Below are 25,633 nucleotides of genomic sequence, written 5' to 3'. Positions count from 1 at the left end.
CAAACCAGAACTTTAGTCTTTGAACATTTATATGCACTTGTACAAAACAAAACTTACAAAACATTCCGCCGCATCGTCCATAAAGCCCAATTGAAATCTTCTTTGGTCGTAAAACGACTGAGCAAGAGCTTTTCTCAAGGCATCTGGAGGGAGCGCAGTTTCAGAACTGGAACCTAACGCCGTAAATAGTTCCTAAAATAAACCAATCATTATGAATTAGTTGTAAGTTCTCGTATTTACAGTTAACAAAATTAGTAAAATAAATAATAAAAAATTCGTTTTAGGAAACATGTAATATCGTGGTACAGTTGGATCAATGTCGTGAGCTTGTATAGTTACGAATTACGATAGTTTCTGTCTAATAAGTATAACATATTCAGTCATACAACAAAATGAGTCACTGGTCTACACACAAGACTGTGAGAATATTTGAAACAATAAAATATCCGGTCGTTATCTCAGGTTTCCAACAGTTTTCCCATAATAAAATGTATGCATTTAATTATAGTTTTTTCGCTGATCGCGTAGGTTACTATGAAATATTGTATACAAACTATAGTTTAAACAAAGACTTGTGGTGTTTTACTTATGTTCATTAAAATCTGTTTTTTTATATATTTTATTGATAAATTTAGCTCAACGTTAAGTTATTATAAGCGACTGATTAATAACAAAACACCACACGGTAATATAGTTATTGAGAAATGAGTTTGTCACGAAATGTTTAAACAACTATTAGCTTTCTTCAGCCCACTACGCAATCGTAACCTGCACGACAAATTACTAAACGAGGTATAGCTTTATTAGAAAAAAATGTATTAGACCTTGGGCTGGTAGTCTGTAGTATATTTAAAAACACATTAGCAGGTTATCAATAAAAAAACCGAATAAAACAATAGAACGTAGGCAAAAAAATAAATTGTCAGCTGCTACGGCTTACATAGCCAAAAGTAAACCGACCAATGGACGAGAGTTACGATTTCTCGCTCAATACAATGAAAGAAATGAAAGATGCAGTTTCAGTATTTTACATTAATATGTGAGAATTCATCGAGTTCATTTCCATGAGTCACTGGAATCAAATACAAGTACTTTTTTTTTTATCCAACTAATTTGAAAGGTATTTCCGTAGAGTGCTACAATCTAGTTCAACGTTTTCAAATAAAAAGTATAAAATCTAAGTTTTTTACATAAGTCATGTAAATATAATTATTATTAAAACCATCAGGCGTACAATTTTTCTAAATACAAACGTGCGCACAAGTTTTAGTAGACAAGAAAGAATAATTATGACACTTACAATTTTCGTTCAAATAACCATTATTACTAAGTTGTACGGTTAGATTTATGGGACATAATGAAACGTCTTAGAAACTCATAATATACAACTATGTAATCATATAAATAACGCGTGCGATATTATAAACGATTGATGCTATCGGGCAGAGATGTTAACGTCTTTCGCTTAACCTTTGGTAAATTACAAAAAAATTACCAGTACGACATTGTCGACCGGTTTCACGGATGGAGATTTCTCCCGGCAGATACGGTTTGACAAACCGAAATCGAGTAATAACATAAAAAAAACCACAAACGTGGGTACATTTAGAGGGAAAAACAGCAAATATCTAATCACTTTTGGGAGGACGCTAAATAAAAGTACTTATATCATGTATGCGAAGACCTTCGGACGGCAGATCATTTTTCAACGCATGCATTTCGAATCACAAGACACACATAATGTTTGTAAGTAAAGTGAAATCTCTGTTCTCGCTATAATATTACGTTGGACGGTCATTTATCATCTCCGATGGATGATAATAATAATAATAGGATGTCGATCTTTGCTTTGGACGTCAAATACTTGATTACAAACCATTGTGAGTCGCCGCACGTACTCTAATTAAATACAACGGTATTTCGATAGGCTGTCAATATTATATTATTATATACAGATAGCCTCGTCGGTGCCCGCAGGGGGTTATAGGGCGTTCTGTTGTTAACCGGTTCCCCCGAAAAAAAACACACTCAATGCGCCACGTCGAAGACCACGTTCCCGCTTCGACCCCACCACCGACATCAACAACGATCAGTGTACGGACACATAAAATCCTAAGGCCTATCGGCTATCGGTGGAAAACAACGATGTAATACTATAAGATACGCTGTGTTTTGGCTCCAAAATCACGGTTTATGCGTCACGGAATTGTCACGTGTGAAGATAGAAATTAATATTTTGACATTTACTTGCTCCTTAACGTTGTACGTCGTATACGCGAAGAACCCGTCTGGAATAACCGTACTGACGACACGTTTATCGCTTTACACATATAGAAAAACACCAGCAACCGGTTTGTCGCTATTCCACTAAACTATATTATTATGCTTGCGATAAACACGCGTGAAACATCGGTAAGACGTACAAGCAAACGGCGGTGATCGCTGAATGGTTCGATATAGAAGGACCATATACAAAATCCGATCTCACATATACATAAATCGTAAGGATTTATATTTTACTACAGTACTTAATAAACAAAAAAATAAGTTTACTACTGCGTGACTCGTGAGTACAGACATATATCTTATGTATGTAGTACCTATATTATGTGGTGTGTATACTGTAACTGTTTTTTGCCTAAATGTTATTTGCTAAGTAGAGGAGAAAAAATAAAATTACGACATTTATACAGTGGAAAAACAAAGGACATTGACGACCAAAGATAGTATGGAAGGAGAGCGACAAAAAAATTCGCCGTTGTTCATTTGATATTTTCCTAAACTGAAATGTATCTCTCACCTTCAACGCGCAGAAGATGCACGATTCTTCCATACAGGCGTGGCCGTACAGCTCTCTGAAGCTCCGCCTGAATATGTCCAAGTGCCATAGTACCTGTAATACATAAAAAAGACATTGATTAATTACTATTCGAAATGCAATCGTTTATCAGAAAATAGTTTAGGTTCTAAACGCATCGACAAGAGACACGTTTAAGTCCCGATTGACCCACGCCACTTCGAAATGACTTTTTCAAAAATATTATACAACCATAATGAACTGCGCAATCTAACTCTCGATGGTTTATCATCCGTTTTGGTGACCATCAATCACTCGGTTAAATGACAAGGGAGAAAATACCTCCGGATGACTGTTATGGCTGTCATTATTTCACGGACACCTGTGTGCGTTGTTCACGGTTAGTCCGTAAAACGAATCCGGGAGGGTTGAACGGTTCGACAACAGGTCCTACCCAACACACGCCACATGACTCATCCGCCGAGATACAACCGACCCATTGTTTCCTTCTATGCACTTGTTGTAACGAGCGGCTCGTACCCTTCGAATGAGCTGAATTTATTTAACCTCGTATAAATAGACACCTTACTACCATGTTTTTTAAATTTTTTATTAGCCAACTCGATTGGGTTATGACGTTGAGACGTCTTATTACTCATTCCGGGGGTTTATTTTACTTTCATGACAATATTATAACGATACATAAGGCACATGATGATCTCGGTACACATTCATTCGGATCCCAATATTCGTAGGACACGCGAAATATTGAGCCCACTCGTCGTGACCGTTGGTATCATGACTTTCTTCCTGTTTACAAACAAAGAACACAACACTATACGGATCGCTTCATATGACGCTCATTGGTTCGGGGACACTTGCATCAGTCACGGATAACGCGACGTCACAGCGTCGTTCGTAGATAGTCTCTAATACATATACACACACAATAGGCGATATAAGAAATTGGTTTTTTTTTATTATTGCCGCGAACACGTGAAGACTCGTTCCGTTTTAATGTGCGAAATCTAATTACCCAGCGGCAATATGGCAATAGCCAATCATCGACAACACTTATGTTTAAGCACGTAAACTTCGGTACAGATCTTCAACCGCACTGGAACACGATTTCGCGGCACCTGGATTGGTCGCTGTACTATAATCTTGTGATTTCTATAGGCACGATACGACCAACGCACATCACGTTATGGATTTCATAACGATAAGCGACCTACTCGAGTACTATTGTAGAGTATAATGCACGAGTGTAATGCTTAAATAACATACAAAAAGGATTCGCGAAAAATAATAGCGACTAGGTGGACTTATCGTAAAACTCATATAGTACAACATCTAAACATTCCGTGTTGCAACTCGTTAATGTAAAAAGACCATAATGTGTAATCATATAACGTAGTTGCACGTATATTATCATCACTGAAATACAACTTTTCAAATGACTAACGCCGAACGAGAAGTGCAAACATTAACAGTTGTTTTATATTGCACGGTTTAAAATTGGCATATCTATATATATTATATATACATAACACATTGTCATAAAAACAAAAAATTACCTAGACAAAAAATACGCATTAATGAAGTATAAAATGACGTTTGCTTAAATAAAATATACGAATAAAACGATTAGCTAAATATTTCCAACGAAAAGTGATAAACAAAAGCGATAAAACGACCTTATTAGTTATTATTACGGGTTATGATGACGGATGATTAATTAAGTTGATAATAGATGTTATATCATACTCATACAACTCATAAAAAAGCCTAGATCGAATAGTAGAAAGTTGTTGGGTTTTATTTTATGTACTCTCGCGGATGCTGTAAATTCGATCGATGCAAGAAATCAAATCCGTTGATCAAAATGGCGGGCGTCCGGCGAGTGTAGTGACCGGCAACCAGATAGTGCGAGGAGGTACGGTGGAGGGTGTATACACGCTCCTCTTACCTTAGTGATTTGAAAAAGTGCTCGTCTCCTGTACTTGGACTGCACCCGGCGATGTTCCCCTTTATCCATGTTTGTACGATACAAGTCTACGGCCTTTTCTCTAGGAAATTCTGCACACTTACACGTTGTTTAAATGCGCGGAAAAGTGGAAAAACAACGGCATTTCGCGAATAAAGCGACGACAAACAAAACGGATAACCGGCCTAGTACCGCCATTACGATAGACTGGTTGCGCGCCGGGTAAAAGGTAATACAGGTGCAGAGACCTCAGCGCTCCTTCGGCGTCGACTGGTGGGGGAAGCGGTCGTCCAGTGTGACTTGTATACCTATAACGTAGGACCACCTGAAAGACGAACCGCCGTAGAAGGAGTGTAATGGTATAAGGATAGGACTTCTTAGAGTGCACTGCAGCGTATACACAGACGGCGGCGGTACTCCGGAGACACGTATTTTATAAAACGTATTTTTTTCTTTATCGAAAAAAATAATAATTTCCAAAAATCATTGAAACATAAACAAATATTATAATTCTTGAATTTTCATCATTTTTTTCTTGTACAGAAACACCCGTCATACATGAACTGGTGAAGGCATAATATTGTTGGATATATTATAATAAAAAATTGAATAAAAAACCCCCAACAATATATTATAATATATATATACATATGTATAATAGTAGCGATGTGGTGATAAATAAAATAAGGAAAACAATATAATAATGTTCTAGTATAAAATATGTACGAGTATACAATCGAATAACATAATAATAAATCGTGTAAAACGTATAAAACGAATATGGAAACAAAAAAAATAATAGTCATAAGCTGTTTGTAACGCATAAAACAGTTTTCATTTACATGGCAATGAGTTAGGTTCATTGTTGTTCGTGTACAAATCTTTAAATCACAGTCGTGATAAAGTCTTTAAAATTGTTTCTGTCGCAAATGTGAAAAGTCCATTATTTTTACTGCAAGCACAACTGTAATCACGACGGGAAATAAACATCATTTTATTTTTATTGTAAAGATTAAGTCGTTTCTATAATAATTACTACACTTGACGATGATGCGTAATCAGACAGCATTGCTCTATTAAAGAACGTCTTACAATTAAAAAAGATTACTTTATAATTATTATTTATTATCGTATTAACTATAAGGTATCGAGAATGCCGTATGTTTAAAGTTACAGTTGGATCTGTATAGTCGAGTATATAAATTGGATGGATGCAGAATGATATCTAAACAATATCAGTAAAAAATGATGTAGTTTATAGTTAATAATAGTTGTAATTGAATTTATTCTACGATAAGAGGAATCTTTATAGTAACCAATCGTGAATATTAGACGATGACTTGCGAAGGGTAAAAGCGAAACCCGAAAAGTCGTATAAATAACGGTAATGACATTATGGTTGTCGGTCAAATGAGGTAAGCAAATAGTAAATAAAAAAACCAAAACAAAACGACGGGCGAGGATCACTGTCCTGTCCTTGGATTTCGCGTCGCTGTGCGGAGGCGATCGAGTACGTTGGCAACCCTGTACGGCCGGTGCCGCAGAAACCGGTTTCCAGGACCCGCAGGGGATTTACTACGACTTTTACTACACCGTGTTGTTAAGAGATTGTGTATCTGAGTACGCGCGCAGGTAATAAACGTAACGTAAGATAATATTATATAGAAAATAAAAAACCCGCCATAAAAATACACTGCGCCGTACAGAAAACGTACATACAAAGAAACCATTGTTCTTCGTGCAATTCATTTGCATCTCTGCCTTAGTCACCCTCGCAGCAACACAGTCGTATAGACGATGTACCCAAAGCAATAACATAATGTATTGTAACCAATAATAATAATAATAATAATAACAATATGTATGGGTTTTTTACGGCACACAATAAACAATATAGTTACAATATAATTGTATATTGAAAATTTAATAATTACAATATAATAAATTAAATAGTTTAGATTTTTTCAAAGGAAATAGTCCGTTTTTTCTCAAAAAAACCTATATCGTATTATAGTACTTATTTTACTTATTATTTTCATATACAAAGTGATCATTTTATCGTGAACCGCTCAATATCTCATTGGGTTAATAACGGAATTTTTTTTCCATAGTGTTATTATGTAATGTGATCTCAGTTTTCCACAAATTTGTATGTTCCTACCCTCCTCCTAAACTAATTATTTTTATATCAACTTTTGAAACTTATGTGGTAACGCATACATTTCGGTAACTTTTTAAATTGTGATAACTTAGGTACTAACAATTTTGACCGGTCGATAATCAGTTTTGGATAACTATTTTTGAATTGATTGAAGTTTCGAATTTAGGGCAGGAGGAATGGTGGAGGGTAATATTGTTATTATCTGTGCGCACTTTCCAACCACATATTCCCTCCCGTCCTAATTTTTAAACTGTTAATACTTTAAAAATAGTTGTTCAAAACTGCAAACTAGTTATCAACCAGTCAACATTTTTAGTAAAATATTCTTAATTTAAAATGTTAATAAAAAATATACGTTACCTTTTAAGTTTCAAAAGTTGATAAATAATTAAGTAGTTTTAGAGGGGGTTAAAACAAAACAAAATTGTGAAAAAATTTAGCTGACATATTGTACAAAAAAAATAAAAATGATATTTCTTATTAAAACGTATGAGATATTGAGTGGTTCACGATAAAATGATCACTCTGTATTACGTTTGTTTAATTTTTATAAATTCTTAGTTTTTAAGTTTTTTATGTTTTACATCGTTCGCTGTACTCGAACCCTATGAGGCGTATATGTAATCAATAAATATCTGAGATTCAAATAAATAATTGAATCTAAAAAAGTAAATTTTTTTAGACCCTAGCTTTTTTTCTATATTTGTATATAAAGATTTTAATCGTGCTTCATTAAGACGCATACTTCAGAAGATTAAAATTAATGGGTTAATTTATTTCAACAAATTATACTTTATCAATACGATTTTGTAGTTATATAATCTATTTTAATAAAAGACTTCGGTACACTAATAATTTACCAATATGAACGGAATAGTGTACTATTACATCCTCCTAAGTTTTATTTATCATTTAAAAACAATACCAGAAATATTAAAATAAAAGCCATAAGTTTTTACTGTTTCCAGTTAAATAATACCTTTTGTGAGCGAATAAATAAATACGAGCTGACATGTTGTAAATAATCAAATATATGCTATCGTACTTTTAGGTACTAATATCAATCAAGTGATAGTAATTCCCATATGTATTATGGAAACTGGAAAAGAGTGTTTTGATTTTATAAATAATTAATTTAAATACTCAATTTTACGAAACTAGGATTATTACTCAATTTATGTATTTCTTAATATAAATTTTAATCACAAGATTTAATTGGGAGTAAGATGTGTATCACCTTTCCCCTCTTCACTGGTATTTACTATACCTACCTATAGTCGTCTATTCGATTGGGTTTTATTTATTTAGTATTGTATTAATGTGATACTATACCAAACTAGAGAACATAATATTTTCTATGCAAGTGAATCCAGGTGTATACAATGAACAAACCAACACAAAAATTATGACTTCTATTGATCAAGCATGGGTCGTTACTATAGTTATACCTAGCCAATAATAACATTTAAAAAAATAATCCATTCTTCAAAACTTAATGGGAAACTTTATTGACGATTTCTGCTGTCATCGATGGCTTGGCAGTCTTAAAAAATGAATTCAGTCTAATACGATGTAAAGTTTGGTTGGATGACAGCGGGGACGAAGCATAGTGAGGTTGATGTAATCACAGAACTGTAGGAATTATAACCGAGAGTGATGAAATTAAATATTAAAGAATAAGTTTTCACCCCTTACATAAGAAAAATTTCTTGATATTTTTTCTTGTTTATCAATGTATCGTATATCGTATATATTCAATCGATAATATTACATAAAAAAAGTTCCATACAAATTTACAACAAATTGTAATATTTTTTTAAAAAAAGTAACAGCGCGCCGTAGTTATAAGTTGAAATATAAGTATGTAACTTGGAGCAAGAAGAGCCAATGTAAATTTTGTGCTTAAACAAGTAAGTCCGCTAATTGCAAAAATTGAATCTTTCTTTATATACTGTGAATAAATCACACTCTGAGGCCAAAAAATGAATTACACATGAAGAGTTTGATAAAAAAAAAACTAACATAGAGCCTAATGGAAAATAAAAACTTCAAAGCTCATTTTCCGAAAGTTGCAAAATGTGACATTGGCCCTTCTTGCTCCAAGCCACAGAAGTAAAGAAATGGGTGAATTTTTATGACTAATCAAATTACCTTTAAGGTACGATTTTTGATTGCCACATGAAGACATTGGGCGAGCGATGTATTTGAAACATTAATAGCAGTTCATTACTACATATACTACAATAGAACATTTTAAGTACACTATTGAACCTCATTTTAACTGAATTAATCGTTAAGAGTGTAAACAAAAGTACCCAATCACTACCATTCGTTCTAAATCTTAACTTTATGGTGTATTATGATAAGTAAAAAATAGTATATTATACTATAACTGGCCAAAGAAACTAATTTCTATATAATACTTTCACAGCTTCGGAATGGAGTCATTCGAAATCATATTAAATATTCATACTTATGTATTTAAAAAGTTTACGAAAATTCATACTCCCTATTAAAAAGAAGCCTATAATTTATTTTAATGCTACTTAAGTTGAAATCCGGATAACCGCAAATCTCCTGTCGGTTCTGTCAGTATTATTTATATATATTTTGTTTGTCTAACAATCGTGTTATTAAAAACGGTTGTATGAACTTAAACGTCGGCTATTAAATGCGTTAATACGGACTTGTAAATAATCAATGGCTTGAATGCATAATACCGCAATTAGAAGACCGGTTTGTTTTTTTACATTGCATTGCCGATATACGTGCAGTTATAAGCCAGTTTTTACATTCTATGTTAAATAGCAGATACAAGCGGTGTATGCCTTAAAACTATAAATCATTCTGAAAATGTTTTGGTCTCAAAAAATAAATAAATAGAAGAAGCTAATAAACCGTGGTCTAGTCGCTGGACTATCGAACGTTCATGATAATGTTATCTGGATTACGGACAACGACTTAACGTACATATACATTATCGAGACCGGGTAAACGCACTCGGTGTTACTGCGTTTACCACATATTATATAGGTATGTGTATTCGGTCGACGACGACTCACGGGCTCACAAGTCACAATTATCTCCATAGAAACACGAACCCCGGTGTAATTATAATACACACACAGATCCTGCGTGCAACAAACCAAAAGACATAACACGTCGCGGTCCGTTTGGAACGAGCTAGGTAAGACGGCCAAGATTATTACCCCGGTCAGAGCTGAAACGTTGATCTCGGGCCGAAACCGCCTCTGTCATGCGTTCCATAACACCTCGTGTGTTCGGGGACAGCGGCGTGGGCTAGTATTTTAAATATTATGAATACAGTTCGACTGTGTCGCAACAAATGAACAGCGGCAAATAGCCCTCCCCCGGCGCGGCCACAAATATTGATATTCGGGGGCGACGGTCGACGTTTCTGCGTGGTGGCCGGAAAAGTCCTACGTGAAAGACGCGTTCCGCCCACCACCCGACCGCGTCCGTCTTCTTAAAGCACACCAATTAATATGGGCGCCTCCGTCCGGCATCCGTAGGAAGAGACGGTCTCGGATATATTTTTATTATACGGCCAAATTATGTACTTCCGACTATCGGCAGGGGTCAAGGACGAGACGGTGGTTTTGGGCTCGGGGCGGTAAACGTGATGACAGTTTGAACGTTGACCGCGCTCGCGAGTAGCCCGAGAAGACGCTCAACAAGTAATAACAATAATTATATTATTATTCTTACGACGATGATAATATCCGGATAAAAGCCGCAACGACGCGACGCAGCCTCGGCTTAATCCGTCGATATAATACCCGTTGGAAAACACTGAACACAGTATAATATATCGTACCAAACATATAATCTTCTATCGAACAGCCTCCCGTGGACTTGACGGCTAAGGCGGGGAGGAGAGGTCGGCGTGAGTGGCGTGCGCCCGCCAGAGTGTTGTGTAAAGGATGAAACCGGTTTGTTTTGGACGACGACGAGACGCTTACATAGCTGCTATTGCTACCACAACTCCTGCGAGAGGCTGTTGCTGACGACCGTCATGCATACACAAAAGGAGTGGAGACCGCGGCAGCGCTTTTTTAGAATACACAACGAGTCCGAGAAGAAGTCGCCGCACGCGTCCCCCCGACACGTTAATTACCCTTCATACTAATTTCATAACAAAAGGCATACGCACAACGCTCTCATATTGAATTGGTCCTCCGGTTGCGGGATGAAAAGAAATGTGTACACTTAAAAAGTATTGAAAATATTATTACATCAACTACATAATATAGAGACGTTATTATATTATGTTATGTTTGTGTGTACACTGTTCGATTAAGAGTAATTTTATTACAACAAGACGCACACGCGTGACAGAAGGTCAACAAGTGCACGACCAAACCCCAAGCACCCGGTGTGTGTAATGGTGTACACGGGTTAAAATTACTAATTGTCGAGTATAAAAGATAGTGTCGATAAATATATGTGAAATGGTAAAACAAAAGAACGACACTCTCCGAGGGGGGAAGAAATGTATTGTGCCCGAAGGATTTAGTATTGACGCAATTGCGACCTAAGGATCAAGCTCCGTAAGGTTCATAATTGCCGTCGAACGAAATAACTACTTATAAGTAAGTATTTGGGTCGGCCGAAATTTAATTTTAACTAAAACATTTTATTGTGACACTTTACCTATTGGTGTTCTAACAGCTTTCTTCGCGCCCAGCGGTGAATTCCTAACACATGGTACTACGACACATGTCTCTTTTTGTCCTATAGACTTTCTAATATGGATTTCTCTCGCGGTGCAGCTAATTGTTTATTATTATAATAAAACAATTATTGGTACAACAATACAAACGCTTTTATTTTGGGTTAGACTAATAATATTACAAAGACAATAAAAATAAAAATCTTTAGTACTAATAGCCGATAGATAAAAATAGTAACCAAATTAATTAAGCCCGTCAGACAACATGCTTAATACAAAATAAAACCAGAAAGGACATTAATAAAATGCACAAAAAGATACATTCGATATTAATTAATTTCATTTTGCCCCTAATACATAATAATAATGTGTATTTTAATATTTTAATTTATTTTTGTGATAACTAATTAAGTATAGTGGGTCCTGGAAAACCCTAAACATATTTAAAGCTTAATACAACTAAAAAACGAAATTTTTGCTGAATTTCAGGTTACGAATCAGTCTGAAGTGAAGAAAGTTTCAAACTGAACGATCATTGAAAAACAATTATAATTCAATTAAAATATATTAATTAAAATGAATGTGACGGGACCTTTGGTACATACTACACAATTGAAAACATTTTATATCGATCGAGCTAACACGGTAGATACTTATTAATATTTAAAATTAATAATGCGATACTGCTTTGTCTGGCCAAAAAAAATCTAATCTGATAGACAATATTATTAAAATTATGTTACATTTTTTGTAAATCGTCTAAAAGACTCAATTAGCTTTATTAGTTATTACGTTTAAAATAACTACCCTACACAGCAAATCGATAAGTGACAAACACTTACCTTTAAAACGTTTACGAGTCTGATAAAGTATATCTACCCCACCGCTATAATGAGTCTTAAAAAGTAATAAATAAGCGCAAAATGAAAAAACGTGTTTAATCAACGTCCAGCTTTCCAATAAAAAAATTAACATAAATTATAAATCATAAATCATAAATTAATTATAAAATACCTATAAATTAACACGTGCTGCATAAATTAACATGTATAATTAGGCGACCGATAATAATATTATTTATTTAACAACAAAGTAAGTAAAGTGTTTTCGGGGTCACCCTGTACATATTAAGCACTAAATAATATGATGTCAACCGTATAGGCAATTTAAACTCGTTTATGGTCATAAATGTCAAGGTTATTTAAATATGTAACGTCCAAACATTTTTTTTAAATAATACATATTTCGAATAAAAAACAGTGGGATACCTACTGATTTGTTTGTTTAGCTGGCGATATACACGGTTTTGGAGCGTAAGTATATACTATTATGTGGGTTTAGACTTATTGATGAATTTGCATTAGCAAACAACAATAAATATTTTAAAATTTTTATTTCTCACGGTAATACTTGAAATTCTCACGAAAACCACGTCTAAAAACGAGTGTTTTTGCAATTATACAACGCACTTAACTAGTAGGTATGCATTATTATGTGAATATATGGACAAAAATAATAATGGCGACTAAATAAATATCAAAGCACGAGACCGGTCAACGCGTTTTATTATTACCTTTACTATTAAATATTTTTGAGCTAAAAAACAACAAAGAACCAAATCACGAAATCCAAAGCTGTCTTGCGTTTTGGTTGTGCACGATGACTGTCTGTGATCTATCACTGACTAATGGTTCTGGCGGCGGTCGCCGGGGTTAAAACGTCATTGTGTTCGAGCATAATAATTTTCTTCTTACCTAATGCTATTATTCTTGTTATTATATTATTAATCCTATACGGTCCGCCACGCGTTATTTGTCTACCCGCTCTTAATGGACGTCAATAAATCCACATGAAATAATATATTGCTAACGCGCGCGTGATCGGAGCACTTTATTTTATTTTATAAGAACTCGTTCCTGGCGCGTGCGCGGCTGTTTTTTCTTAATTCCAATTAAATTCCAATTTTTTCTTTTTTTATATTTTGTTTTGTTAACAATATACAATAATTATTGTCTCGTGGTAGGTAAACACATGACTCGAATAAATAATATTCCCGGGACGGCGGTCGATTGTGCTGATGCCGAGCCGTCGATTTCAAGTATTGGGTTTCACTGTATACACGCAGACTCAGCCAAAGCATATGGATCTTCGAGAACCGGTAAACGGCTGTGACGCCAACAGCGGCGCAACAGATCGTTATTATTATTATTATTATTGTCGTGGCCACGTCGTGTAATAGGATATAGCCGGTTGTGTATTATAAAACCTAAGTAAAAACTTAATTGTATTGTTATTTTCATAAACGAAAAACGAAACGTCATCCGGACATACGATATATTTTTAAGAGAGTTGACGTAAAAAAAAAAAAAATAAAAGGCCAACTATTATAACCACTCCTAGGCGTCAGCATTTTTCACATAGGCGCCAAACAACAGGACACAGTAGACGAGCCCCCAGCACTCACGGTCAGCGTCACTAACCACACGGCACACCTTGAATAATGTTTTTGCGTTCATACATGAAAATGTAAAAATGGCCGAGTTCGCAGTTCTACCCTATCCCATGTCATTGGTGTTGTTTTTAAGTAAATTATTTAAATAATCAAATATTAATCAAGTTAATATTATTTTATGTTTAATGCAGTCGTTATCGACTTTTGGCCGTCACTGTCACCGCATTGACGGCGTGTCGGTCGTCGCGCTACTGAGCACAATGAGTAATATAAAAAAAAACAATATAATACATACGTTTATTTATATATATATATATACATGCATTACACCTTCAACCGTACTTCCTTTTGGTTTTCAATGTACCTATATTATTTGTTTTGTCGTAATTTTGTATTGCTCATCGGGCTATTAGAAAACGAAATAAAGTACTTGTTATAACCACCAACCAACGGCGCACACAAAATATAATAATTTTCTACTCACGACCAAAACCCAAATGTCAAGGGTTAAACTCTATAGACGTTCGACTCACGCTATATAATTTTAGTGTTTTCCGATTAAGTTTATTAGTTGTCCTCCATCTACTTGTTTGTACCGCGCAATTATACTGTCAGTTCTGTTAGGTCTTATGGCCATACCGGCGGTTGTCTACGCGCCTATGTCTGTGATATTTTATGTGCAGTAACATAAAATAACACAGATATAGGCGCATCTGAATCATCGCAGTAGATGATTCAGATTAATATGAACGTTGTGACGCACGCGATCACTGTGGTCCAATCTACTAATCAAATTAACCAAATAACCGTCCTACTTAATATCGGTCAGTCGATTCTTAACTTTTATGGGTACACTTAAAGTTGACCATTTTACAGGGACCGTTGTGAAAATCCGTTAAAGTTGTAGTGAACACAGACAGCGTACTACATGTTTGGAGCGGTGAGTACAATGCAGAGGGGTACGATATAAAATAAGTACACAGAGATTTGTTTTATTTACAGATAACATTAAAAAAAACAGACAATTTGAAAGCCTATGCACGGATTTTTTCCCAGTCATTATCATGTAGAATAGAATTCGTATATATTTTTTTTACCCAAACTGCACAAGACGGGTTTTTTTTGCTTTGGCCTTGTTTCTACCCTTATTTCGGCAACACAGGTACCCGGAGACCGTATCGCGCTAGTCTGATATAATAACCTCAACGAACCCTCCTTTTTTTTTTTTCTTCGGACACACCTGCACGTCCACACACAACGCATATGGCGCGTCGTATTGTATCCCTAACCGTATATTTGGTGCATATAGGTCTAAAACCGGCACACTTAAGGTTTCCGATTTCAAATAAAATAACGCGCAAAACCACAGTGCCCGGTGCCAAGACGAAGACCAAAATTACAAGAAGCTATGCCCGGCTATATATGACCGATCGCGTGGTTAATTCGGTTGGTATGACAGCCGGTAAATACCACAAAGATAGTTCGATAGAACAAGCGTGCGCGCGCTCCCATCTTACAATCACACTCATTGTTAATATGAAATAACATTTGTTTAATTCTGAAATATTGTGGCCGTTACAGGTTTATATGTTGTGTACACTTCCAAGGCTGTGCCTGTCTCTATCTATGTATACAAATATAGATTATATAAACGTCATTCTGGTAACCTATTGGAGTTCCTCGAGCAAACGCCCCGGGCACAACCAGCCATGTCCTTTCTCCTATGGCCCCCGTTGCGTGTGTACAGTATACACCTATTCACATACGAATAGAATAACAATCATTTAGCGATCTGGGTTAAGCGCGACCTCCCTTCCTCCATCTCACCTGGATAAACCAAAATCAATTGCATTGCCGTTACGAAACCGCAAACCTACTCTACGCAAGTGTAGATTAAGCAAATACCCGTGCACACAAAGGAAGCCGAAAAGTCATTTTCATCCGCTTCCAAGTCGGCGGCTTACAGCGATGTTTTCCCAGCATTAAGCATTTACAGAATAGGTAGCTTGTACACACAGGTCTACTACAATAAGCGTTGAATCACACATCAACGATCGATTTCAACGGCATCACGTACGGAAGACGCGTTTGAATGCTCAGTGGTAAATCGACCTCGATGACCAATACCATTCCATCACGCGTTAAAATCTCTCTGCTTTCGGATACTGCGGAGTTCACGGCACTATGAAGTATAAATTATACTGTCCAGTCGCTGTTTCGATTTGTACAATGCATCAACACGATCCCCATAACCACCGGAATCCGGAGTATACGGTATACCTGATCTTTGTCCTCGCGTTGTTATAGCTGTAGGTATGTAATTAGATTTCGTGACAAAATAGTTTTCGAGAACAAAAGAACTTCAAAAAAAAAATTATAAATAACTGATCAATTTGGTTTTTAGTAAGCAATCAATATCTGATGTTATAATCACAATATACATGAAAAATGAAATCTTTCTAACCTATCCAAACAAAACTTTATCCAACAAAAAAACCACAAACTAATGTACATTTAAACACTTTATTTAAGTAATTAATATTTTTTCTTAAGATAAATGTTGCTATTTGCACAGCGAGTTCAAAAATGCAGTATTACTTCTTCAATTTTAAATTTAAATTTAACTAAGAACTGAAGTTGTATTTTTATTATATCATATAATGGCGTACTTAAACATTTTAGAATATGTTGCAAAATTAAAAAAGAACTTAAATTATCAGTTATTCCGTTATTTTGTATGGTCATTTTATGCAGTCAGGATATTTGTTGTTTTCAGATAGAAGCCAGTAGCTATAATAAAATTATTTTATTTTAACAAATTTACCTACAAAAATCACAGTCAGATACGTCGCTTTTTTCGAACAAGCCGTGTTCCTGTGTGGAAGTACGGGATGAACACCTTATTGTAAGTCACCACGACTGACGGCTGCTGCAGTTCACGGTTCGGCAGTCCCGAAAATAAGAACGGATAAAAACGACCCCTCCAACAGACAACAATCAATTTTGAAAACGTATAATCAGTGTAGATGCATTTAGTTGTGTTGCCTAGATCACTGGGACCAGCACCGTCGCCGTTCAGGTGTTTGGAAACCACACCAACGAGGTCGTATGAGTCCACTATCAAAATGGTTCGACTGTTTACCATATAGGCGAGGTAAGACCTGGATTGTTTGTTTGACCTCTGTCGTGCTCAGGCACGAGCTAAACGCGAACGTATGACCTGCGCCGAGGTAAAACCAGTTTGAATGCAAATTATCTTGAATGCGAATCGAACCGTACAGAAAATCTCTCGCTGTTCGACCAAAAGACCTATAGATCATATTATAATAAAATAATAATATGGAAAAAACGAGATAATCCCGTTTTTTAAAAATATATTCGGAACATACATTTTATAAAACACCGACGGTAGGTACACGGCGGATATGCGGTTTTTTTACCAAAAAATTGTACATAAAAAGAGTTTCGATATATTATAATAATATAATGAATACACAGGAAACGATTAGGAGTTACACGCAGGGTGTCACGCATCGGTTGTTCGCCTTACACACACTTGTAGTAGGCTTCAAAGATATACACTACATATACATTGCAGCTACTACCTATAATACAGGTGGGACTTTTTGGTGAAGACACTTTTTCCCTCGAGTTAATATATGTGTGAGCGAACCGCGGGAACAATAGAATAATATAATACACATTACACCTGTTATACGCTGCCGTTCTCATACTTAAAAAAGCAAATTGGACTTGGTATAATTGTGTATTTATACTTTTGCTTTTTTAGATTTCCCGACTAATTTGTATTCGGAATATACTTCTTCGGGTTCTTCTTCTTCTTAATCTTATTGTTTAAAAGAACTGCACCAAAAACGTAATATACCGCCAACGGTTAACCGTAACAAGTTCAACAAACATTAACGCCCCCCTCAGATCTTATGCGGACAATAATAATAATTACTTTTCTCGCCTTATTTTACCGCTGCAGCGTTATCGCCTGAAGATCAACGTTTTACCGATATTTTAATGAGATTTTATTATACTCGACTGTAATATTATAATAAACAAAACGAAATTGACTCTGTTACGTTTCAAAACGACTCATCGAGCTGCGCCATTTAATGGCGTTTATATTTCGGCAATATTTGCGTCCCACATGCGGCACTATCGTGCTCACGGTTAACACCTATTTTCATACACAGAAAGTGAACACCAATACCGCGAGCTGCGATGAGCGACTGTATTATAATGTTATTATTTACCTGTAGTACAACATATTATGACTAGAAAAACTTCATCGAAGAGCGGTTTGTTGTTTGCTCGTACTGTGTGCGTAAAATATTGATCGAAGTTGCTTCCAATACCGCATGACTTAGACCAGTAAATAATATAAATTGCGTATAGTATTAATGTTTGACAAAAATATTTTATTTATACTGTTCTCGAAACCTAAGACATTTTAAAATTTTTTTTTATTTTAGTTAAGATCTTTGGCTTTTGTCTATACAGAGTATTTAAAAATCAAGCTTGAGAAACCGTTGGGTCGTTTGTGTGAAGTAGAATTTACTTCACGAGGCGTCTTATGAATATCATTAATATTCGACAATCAAAACACTTGACTTTTTCTCGTTAAAATAAAACACCGACAGATCAAGTACTTGACGATCGCCCAGACAACACTCGGACACGTTCCTAACGCTATTATGGCACGTAGGAAAATTAAATAAACTACCCTTTCGTCCCAACTGTGATCGATTGTTGCTATGATATATATTATACTATACACCTGTTAGCAGGACGCCCGCGCAGGAGATTTAATAGTTTATACAATATACACATAGACGCATTTATTAATTATTATCACGGCTAATAAACTGCGTATGGCGCATTTTAAACATACAGTAATGGCCGCAGGTTCTCACATAAGAGCGTTTCGGTCGGTAAACAACTCCCACGGTGCCCTTCGGCTGTATATTATATTTTCACGAGGAACCCTTATGTTTTTCTACGAGAAAATTAATTTTTGTTTCCTTTACACACCATTGTTAGCGTGCGCACACGCCGGAACATTAGTCGTAAGTCGAAATTTCGGATTACACACAATCAAAATAAAATACTACTACCATATAATATGTTAGAAGAAGAAACAACTTTGTACAGTGCCAATGAGTCTCTGCACACCTGTGCCTAAACTCTGTATGACTGTATGTATGGTAACGGGTGGCGTTTTTTAATATGATTTTTCACGCTTCACTTTTATTATATTTTATTTTTCATTCGTTAGCGGTCTAAACGGCCAATTGTCACGTTACCCACCAAAGGGCTATATGTACTGTATAACACTCAATCTACGACCCCTCGCGATGCGCTCCTCGAACCACCGTTCCGTGCTTCCTGCTTCCTGACGATGGCAATGAATCAAAATGTAAAAACAACACCTCGCCGTGCAATACTGTGTCAACCGCAACGATTTTTCGATTTGAAAAAAAAATGAAACCATTCTATTAACTAGGTTACTGTAGTCGTCGATGACCAGTCTACTAGGTCGTTGGTGGTTCGCAGTACTTGCATAGGTACAATTATTTTTGATATGTCTGTTCATAAAAAATAAATACGCTCGCGATACGCTATATTATTTATAACACCGGTCGCTCAGCTTCGCTATAATCTCGTCGCGTAATAGCCTTATACGTTGCGATTAACATATTATTAGTATATTATTCTTAAAAAAAAAACATCCTATAACCCGTTTGAAATTTGTTCCACCACGTAAAGCGTACATATACGTGTTGGATAATATTTATCTACCGTATTTCTATTTTATGTGTCTGAGCGGTTTTATCGGTCTGCTGAGCCATGTAGCACTTTTAGAATGCGTATACCAAATAAATATAATTACTCGTATACTACATACCCCATCTTACATATGTCCCACGCACTTTGTAATATGTAGTTACTTATTACTTTTGTATTATATAATCCTAGCGACACGTACCTACTCGCAATTTTTTTGAACGATAACTTTATTCACTATAAACGTATTTTCTTCTCGAATATCATATTAAATTGTTTATTATTCTAATTCTAGGAGTTGAATTTTTAACGCGCACCACATGATCGATGTTTTTTTGCTTACACATTTACACATGTGTCATGTATTGGCCACGTCTGCATTATAATGTGTTTATTGTTGTCAACGTCTGGTCGTCGTGAAAATTCGAAACACTCGACATTCGACTAATTGCGATTTATATAAACGGAACCATCTCTTATAATTACGGTTTTTTATTTTAGTTTTGATACAGTTGACGGTCAGCACGACGCATAAAAACTTATTAAAAAAAAATTATAATAATGATTTGCAATATTCCTAGTATAATGATAATATGATGAGTGTAATCATATTATTACTGTTTAGTGGTTGTGACTTTGACACGTATCTTCTTCTCAGAATAACTAGTGGACAATAGCCATTTAAAATCGATTGTAAAACTAATTACATTTTGTTTTTAATTTATCTCCCTATTTTGACTTTTTGTCTACTACCTCATCAAGAAGCGCCTTGAAATGTGTTCGGCCGTGTCCTGAAAGATACGATTGCGGTGACTTAGAAATTATAACTATTGGCTATTTGCCCGGCATTCGGATTGAAAAACAGTACACGCATATTTGTTCACACGCCGATTGCCAGCAGAATTTATGATAAAAAAACGCATATAATATAGAGTTTTCGAAATCATAAAGCATATAATATTATACTATAATAAACCTTTAGAATGTTGTCAGCCACCTGTAGCACGCCCTCCCTAGACTCCTGTGAAACTGCTGCTGGTTTTTCAGAAAACATTATTTTTACATCAACACCCCAATACCCCGCCTCATGCAGCGTACCTTAAGTACAGAGGGTTTAAACGATTTTAAAACTGGATTTACATACATAAACATCGGCTTTGAGCGTAATTATCTTGAACTCCAATTTTGTTTGTGTGCTGTAATTATTTGCTCGAGGGATCAAAATCTTATCCAGAACAGTCGGTCGTTTTAATTAAACTGGTTTATTTTATAAAAATCGCAGAAAAGACTCAATGGACGAAACCTGTCTAAACGTTCTCGCGTTGAGCGGATTTCAGAGGTTGATAAAACTCAGTGTTCAGTACACTAGTGACTAGAGAAATCTGTATGTGTATTGTGTACTTATACCGGCATTCATGCTCTATAATATATTTGCTCTCAGTGTTTTAAGTATTACATAATATCCATAGCGCTTGCGGATAACTTAGGTACAACATAAGTTTTAATTAAATCTAAACAAAATTCGAAGATAAAGGATAAGGCGAAAACGAAAATGCCGCAAAACAAAGACTGCAACAATACTACAGTTGTACTAGTGGGTTACTATATATTTTTTCTACTATGGTTTTTAATGGAGTCGGGTACGTTGTTTGTGTCATTGCAATAAACTACACCCATTGTGGTTGATTGTCACTCTCGTTAAATTGTTATGTTTTTTTCCTATTGAAGAATATTAAAAAATTAAATGCATATGTAATTTTTTTATTAAAAACAAGGCTACAGTCGTAGTTATTAATTCGAATCGACATTAATAAGATACCTATAAGGTTACAGCTATTATCGAGCAACATTTCATGATCACCTTACCGCATAATTGTAATGCATGACCGTGATTTTATTGAGTCGTCCTCTTGCTTGCAACGTTCGGGTATCAGAATAAATTTTGTGGTTTAAATTCAGTACTATAGAATACTACTTATTACCTAAACAATAATACATAATCATGTTGAAAAGTAGTTAAAAACAATTTTTTCCTTATGAATCTAGCGACTGACGACAGAATCAGCAATCGTTATGCGCAATAATAATATTAATTGGACCGGTAATAAGTATATTATTATACTCTCGAAAAATCACACTACCGTTTCTCCTGAAACGGCACACCTTATTATAACATTCTCACTGAATGGATAGTTTTAAGGGGTCACGTCGCTTAATTGGGCGGGTACGATTCGAAGCGGTCTGGAATATGCGAAACGTTATTATAATAATATATACATTTTTTTAATGACCATCGATCTCAAGCTATATGTAACCCCGTTTTATCGTCCGGGAAAACAAAAATATACTTCAAGGAACTATATTGTGCTTCATTCAACTTTTACCTAATAGCGAACAAACCGGAATACGCGAGGTGCTACTCCACTTCCGGTAATATACATATTATATTATATTGTATAAGCTGACCACTACATGTATGAGAACTTCCTTCTATTCAAAAAAGTATTTGTTTCCTGTCCAGTTTCTAATGGAAATGGCTAGGCCGTAGTCAGTAAAAAATATAACTAGATGCACTAAGTTTAAGAAGCTTGTGACGACATTATGATGCTAGTCGTGCTTAACTGTGCAAGCATTGACGCATGAACATCTGGCTTACGTTTAAACTCTTTTATGTAATATGTGTACATCACAGTAATACTTCTTTACGGTGTTGTGCAAAATGCTAGTCAGGCAATACGAGCCACACATGTTCGATATTTTTTCGAGAAACAAACGAAAACAGACCGAGAATTCACAGCGTTGTAAGCCTTCTTGGCACTGACCTCGAGTCGAATTTCAAATATTTGCATCGGTTATAACTTATATCACTTAACACCGAAACGAATTATTTGGCATACGTTCTACGGCAGAACTCATTTAAAGTTTAAACCATGTGTAAAGTATAAATTAACTTGTATAACTGAAATTTAATAGTATAAAAACAAATTGCAAGTATGTAGTTTTTATATTTTAGATTCATCGTAGATGTCAGAAGTGATTTATTTAAATGTAATCATTTATTACTGCTATTATTCTTTGTTTTGTGTTTGGACCCACGATAACTTTTTAGCCACTGGGTCGAGGTTATAGATCAGAAACCGTGTACAGGATATGATTAATTATTTTTACAGTTATTAATTATAAAATTCAACAACGAGACCCGAATGCATTAGACGTACATAATAAACGTATGTTTACTAAAAAAGACTGCATAATGCATCATTTGAGTGTCGGTACGTTATAAGCTATTATTATTTAATTTGTTAATCGAATCCAAGTAAAACCATAAATCTTAACTATTGTTTTTCTCGTCCATCGACTAACTATATAACATACTATATTATTATAAGATCTTCGTATTATCGTTGATGTTCTTATAGTTTTACGTATTGGATTACTACTTAATATATAGAAATTGAAAACCGTATGGCTACTATACAACGAACGTTGGCGATTAATTTATTTTTCCCACGCTGTTTCCGCGATTACCACTAACCCCTACGTACAGCCTACGTTATTGCGTTTCGACGACCGGTCCATTTTTAGAAACAAATCAAGTCAAATTCGATTGCACTGCATTGAAAATGTTGACCATTTACCTGTACGGCGCTGTTGAGGAAACAGTTGTTTTGACCGGGTCCGTTTAGCAGGCCTTTGGTGTAAGCCATCGAATCCCTAGACGGTGGCATCTCGGACGGAATAGTTTACCTGCAAACATTAATAAAGCACAAAAATTAAAAATAATAAGTCACGACACGTTTTTAATAAGTGTACAGCGTTTGACTGCAGCCACTGAAATAAATGCATTTTTTGACAACTAGTGATTTTTTCAATACTTTGGTCGAAATTCACATCTATAACATACAATAACTCGATAATTACAATAACACGTCCTGTGTGCCTATTGTCGAATTCCTAAAGGTTCGTGTTCGTGTCATTAACGACTAGTATCGAGGAATTCCTGACGGACATCATGCCAATCCCACAGTGTATATTATTATAATATGTATACTATAACTATACCTAGACTACTAGTTCAATGGATTAATTATATGTTTTTTTACGTCATTTCCTATATTGACGAAAAGTTCGGTTAGGTAATATTCTGTATAGAAAGGAATTTTTAAATATTCAATAAAAATATTTACTGCCGCCAGCCAAGACTGTAGATAGGTATATTTAGTTTTGGGCTGCGCACGGAATATCTAATCAACAAAATAATACGGTTTTCTTATTTTTTACTTCATTCTGTTATGCGTCCCTAACCCCGCTCGGTTCCCTTAAAAACAATACACAATGACATCTAGGCGTACATACGGCTACACATTTTTATGAGCATATTGTTACTCAACTATATGTGTATATTCTTTTTAAAAACACGATTCCTATGCACCATTAATAATATCAACCATGCGCGCGGCCATTGAGGGTACCGTGTGTCTGTTCGGTTTTAAAGACATAGTCTGTGTCGAGTACGAGCGACGACTATTGATGAAGGAAGGTTCGGCGTTAGGAAACACGAGCACGTCTTTGGTCATGGATATTAAACGGCCAATACTACACAAACTGGACACAGTGTTTTAACGATTCTATGTAAAGTACCTTAACGCGAGACATTATAGGCAGATTAGGACGACGCAACAGTTAGTATGGTCTTTTTTGTCGCCAATACATTATTTCGACATGACGTGAATAAGTATCTTCATAGCATGTCTTAAAAAATATATATTTTATCTCCTCACAAGCCGAGTTATCATATGGTCTTTCATCTACTTACAAACAGATTGGTCGAGGAGGATGACGCAGAACCAAATCAGATAATGCGCCGTCCCTATTTTCTTTTATATAATATATTAATATTATAGGTAAGTCTGTGCCGAGCTCCGATACAGTTCCTCGTAGATGACGTGGCGAAACTATAGTTAAGACCGTTTCTTAACAACTAAACTTATATAAATTATTATAATATGTCCTTTTGTCAACCCTTGTTAAGTAAAATCATATAATAACGTCCAGTCATCGCATCATCGGTCACCTAACTTTGCCGTCCGGATGACAATTTAGTATTTTGATTGCATTGCTTAAAAATACTGGTACGTAAATAAAAAAAATACTGAACTAGTTTTGTAATTGAATGACAATATTTAGTTGGTGCAGGTAATGTCGAAGTCGTAGTTAAAAAGAGTGATTCCAGATAAAACGCACACACTTACACGAATAATTGAACAGCTACTCGTTACGAACACGTAATCTATTACGCAAAGAACCTCCCTCAAGAGTCAAGTCCTACGTTAAAGACAGCATCCTCAAAATAAAATAATGGTTATTACTATAAAACGTTTAATTTACACTATATTAAAAAAATTATTTCTAATAAAAAAACTATTAACAACACTTATAGAATTATGTAAATAATTTAAATCTATTGTCAAAAGTCGAGACGAGAAGTAAAAAAAAAAGTTATAATTATTAATGGCATAGTGCCACCGCACAAGAATGCGACCAATATTACTTTATAGCCAAAACGAGTTAGAATAATATTTATAACGCTGTAATACGACATTATTATTAGGCTTTTATTTTAATTACTCAACGAATATGTACAATAATAGGCGAATAAATTGTGTTTGTGTATTATTTTGGGGTAATGTTAATGTCGTATATCTGTAGAAATATACCGAAAAAAACGAACGGTAGAACTAAAAATT

General features: G+C 35.2%; 1 protein-coding gene across 3 annotated transcripts in view; it reads right to left on the bottom strand.

Annotated features, from left to right (window-relative positions):
• Positions 1 to 25,633, bottom strand: part of LOC126838352 (uncharacterized) — a 39,446-nt gene that overhangs the window by 6,524 nt on the left and 7,289 nt on the right. For 2 of the 3 annotated variants that reach the window (XM_050572705.1, XM_050572706.1), the window contains exons 2-4: positions 23,525 to 23,633; positions 2,801 to 2,893; positions 58 to 192 (exon numbers count right to left, since the gene is read on the bottom strand). In XM_050572705.1, coding sequence (XP_050428662.1) covers positions 58 to 192; positions 2,801 to 2,893; positions 23,525 to 23,614 — 318 coding nt within the window. In that variant the 5' untranslated portion in view covers positions 23,615 to 23,633. Of the gene's footprint in view, positions 1 to 57; positions 193 to 2,800; positions 2,894 to 4,766; positions 4,981 to 23,524; positions 23,634 to 25,633 lie in introns of those variants that run through there. The other variant, XM_050572707.1, reaches the window with a different exon arrangement.

Source organism: Adelges cooleyi, unplaced genomic scaffold, assembly GCF_023614345.1.
Source record: "Adelges cooleyi isolate 19-005CV unplaced genomic scaffold, UGA_ACOO_1.1 ACOO_flye_CR_arks_rails_tigmint_CR_PRNA_30, whole genome shotgun sequence".
NCBI lineage: Eukaryota > Metazoa > Arthropoda > Insecta > Hemiptera > Adelgidae > Adelges > Adelges cooleyi.
This window is presented reverse-complemented; position numbering and strand designations above follow the sequence as displayed.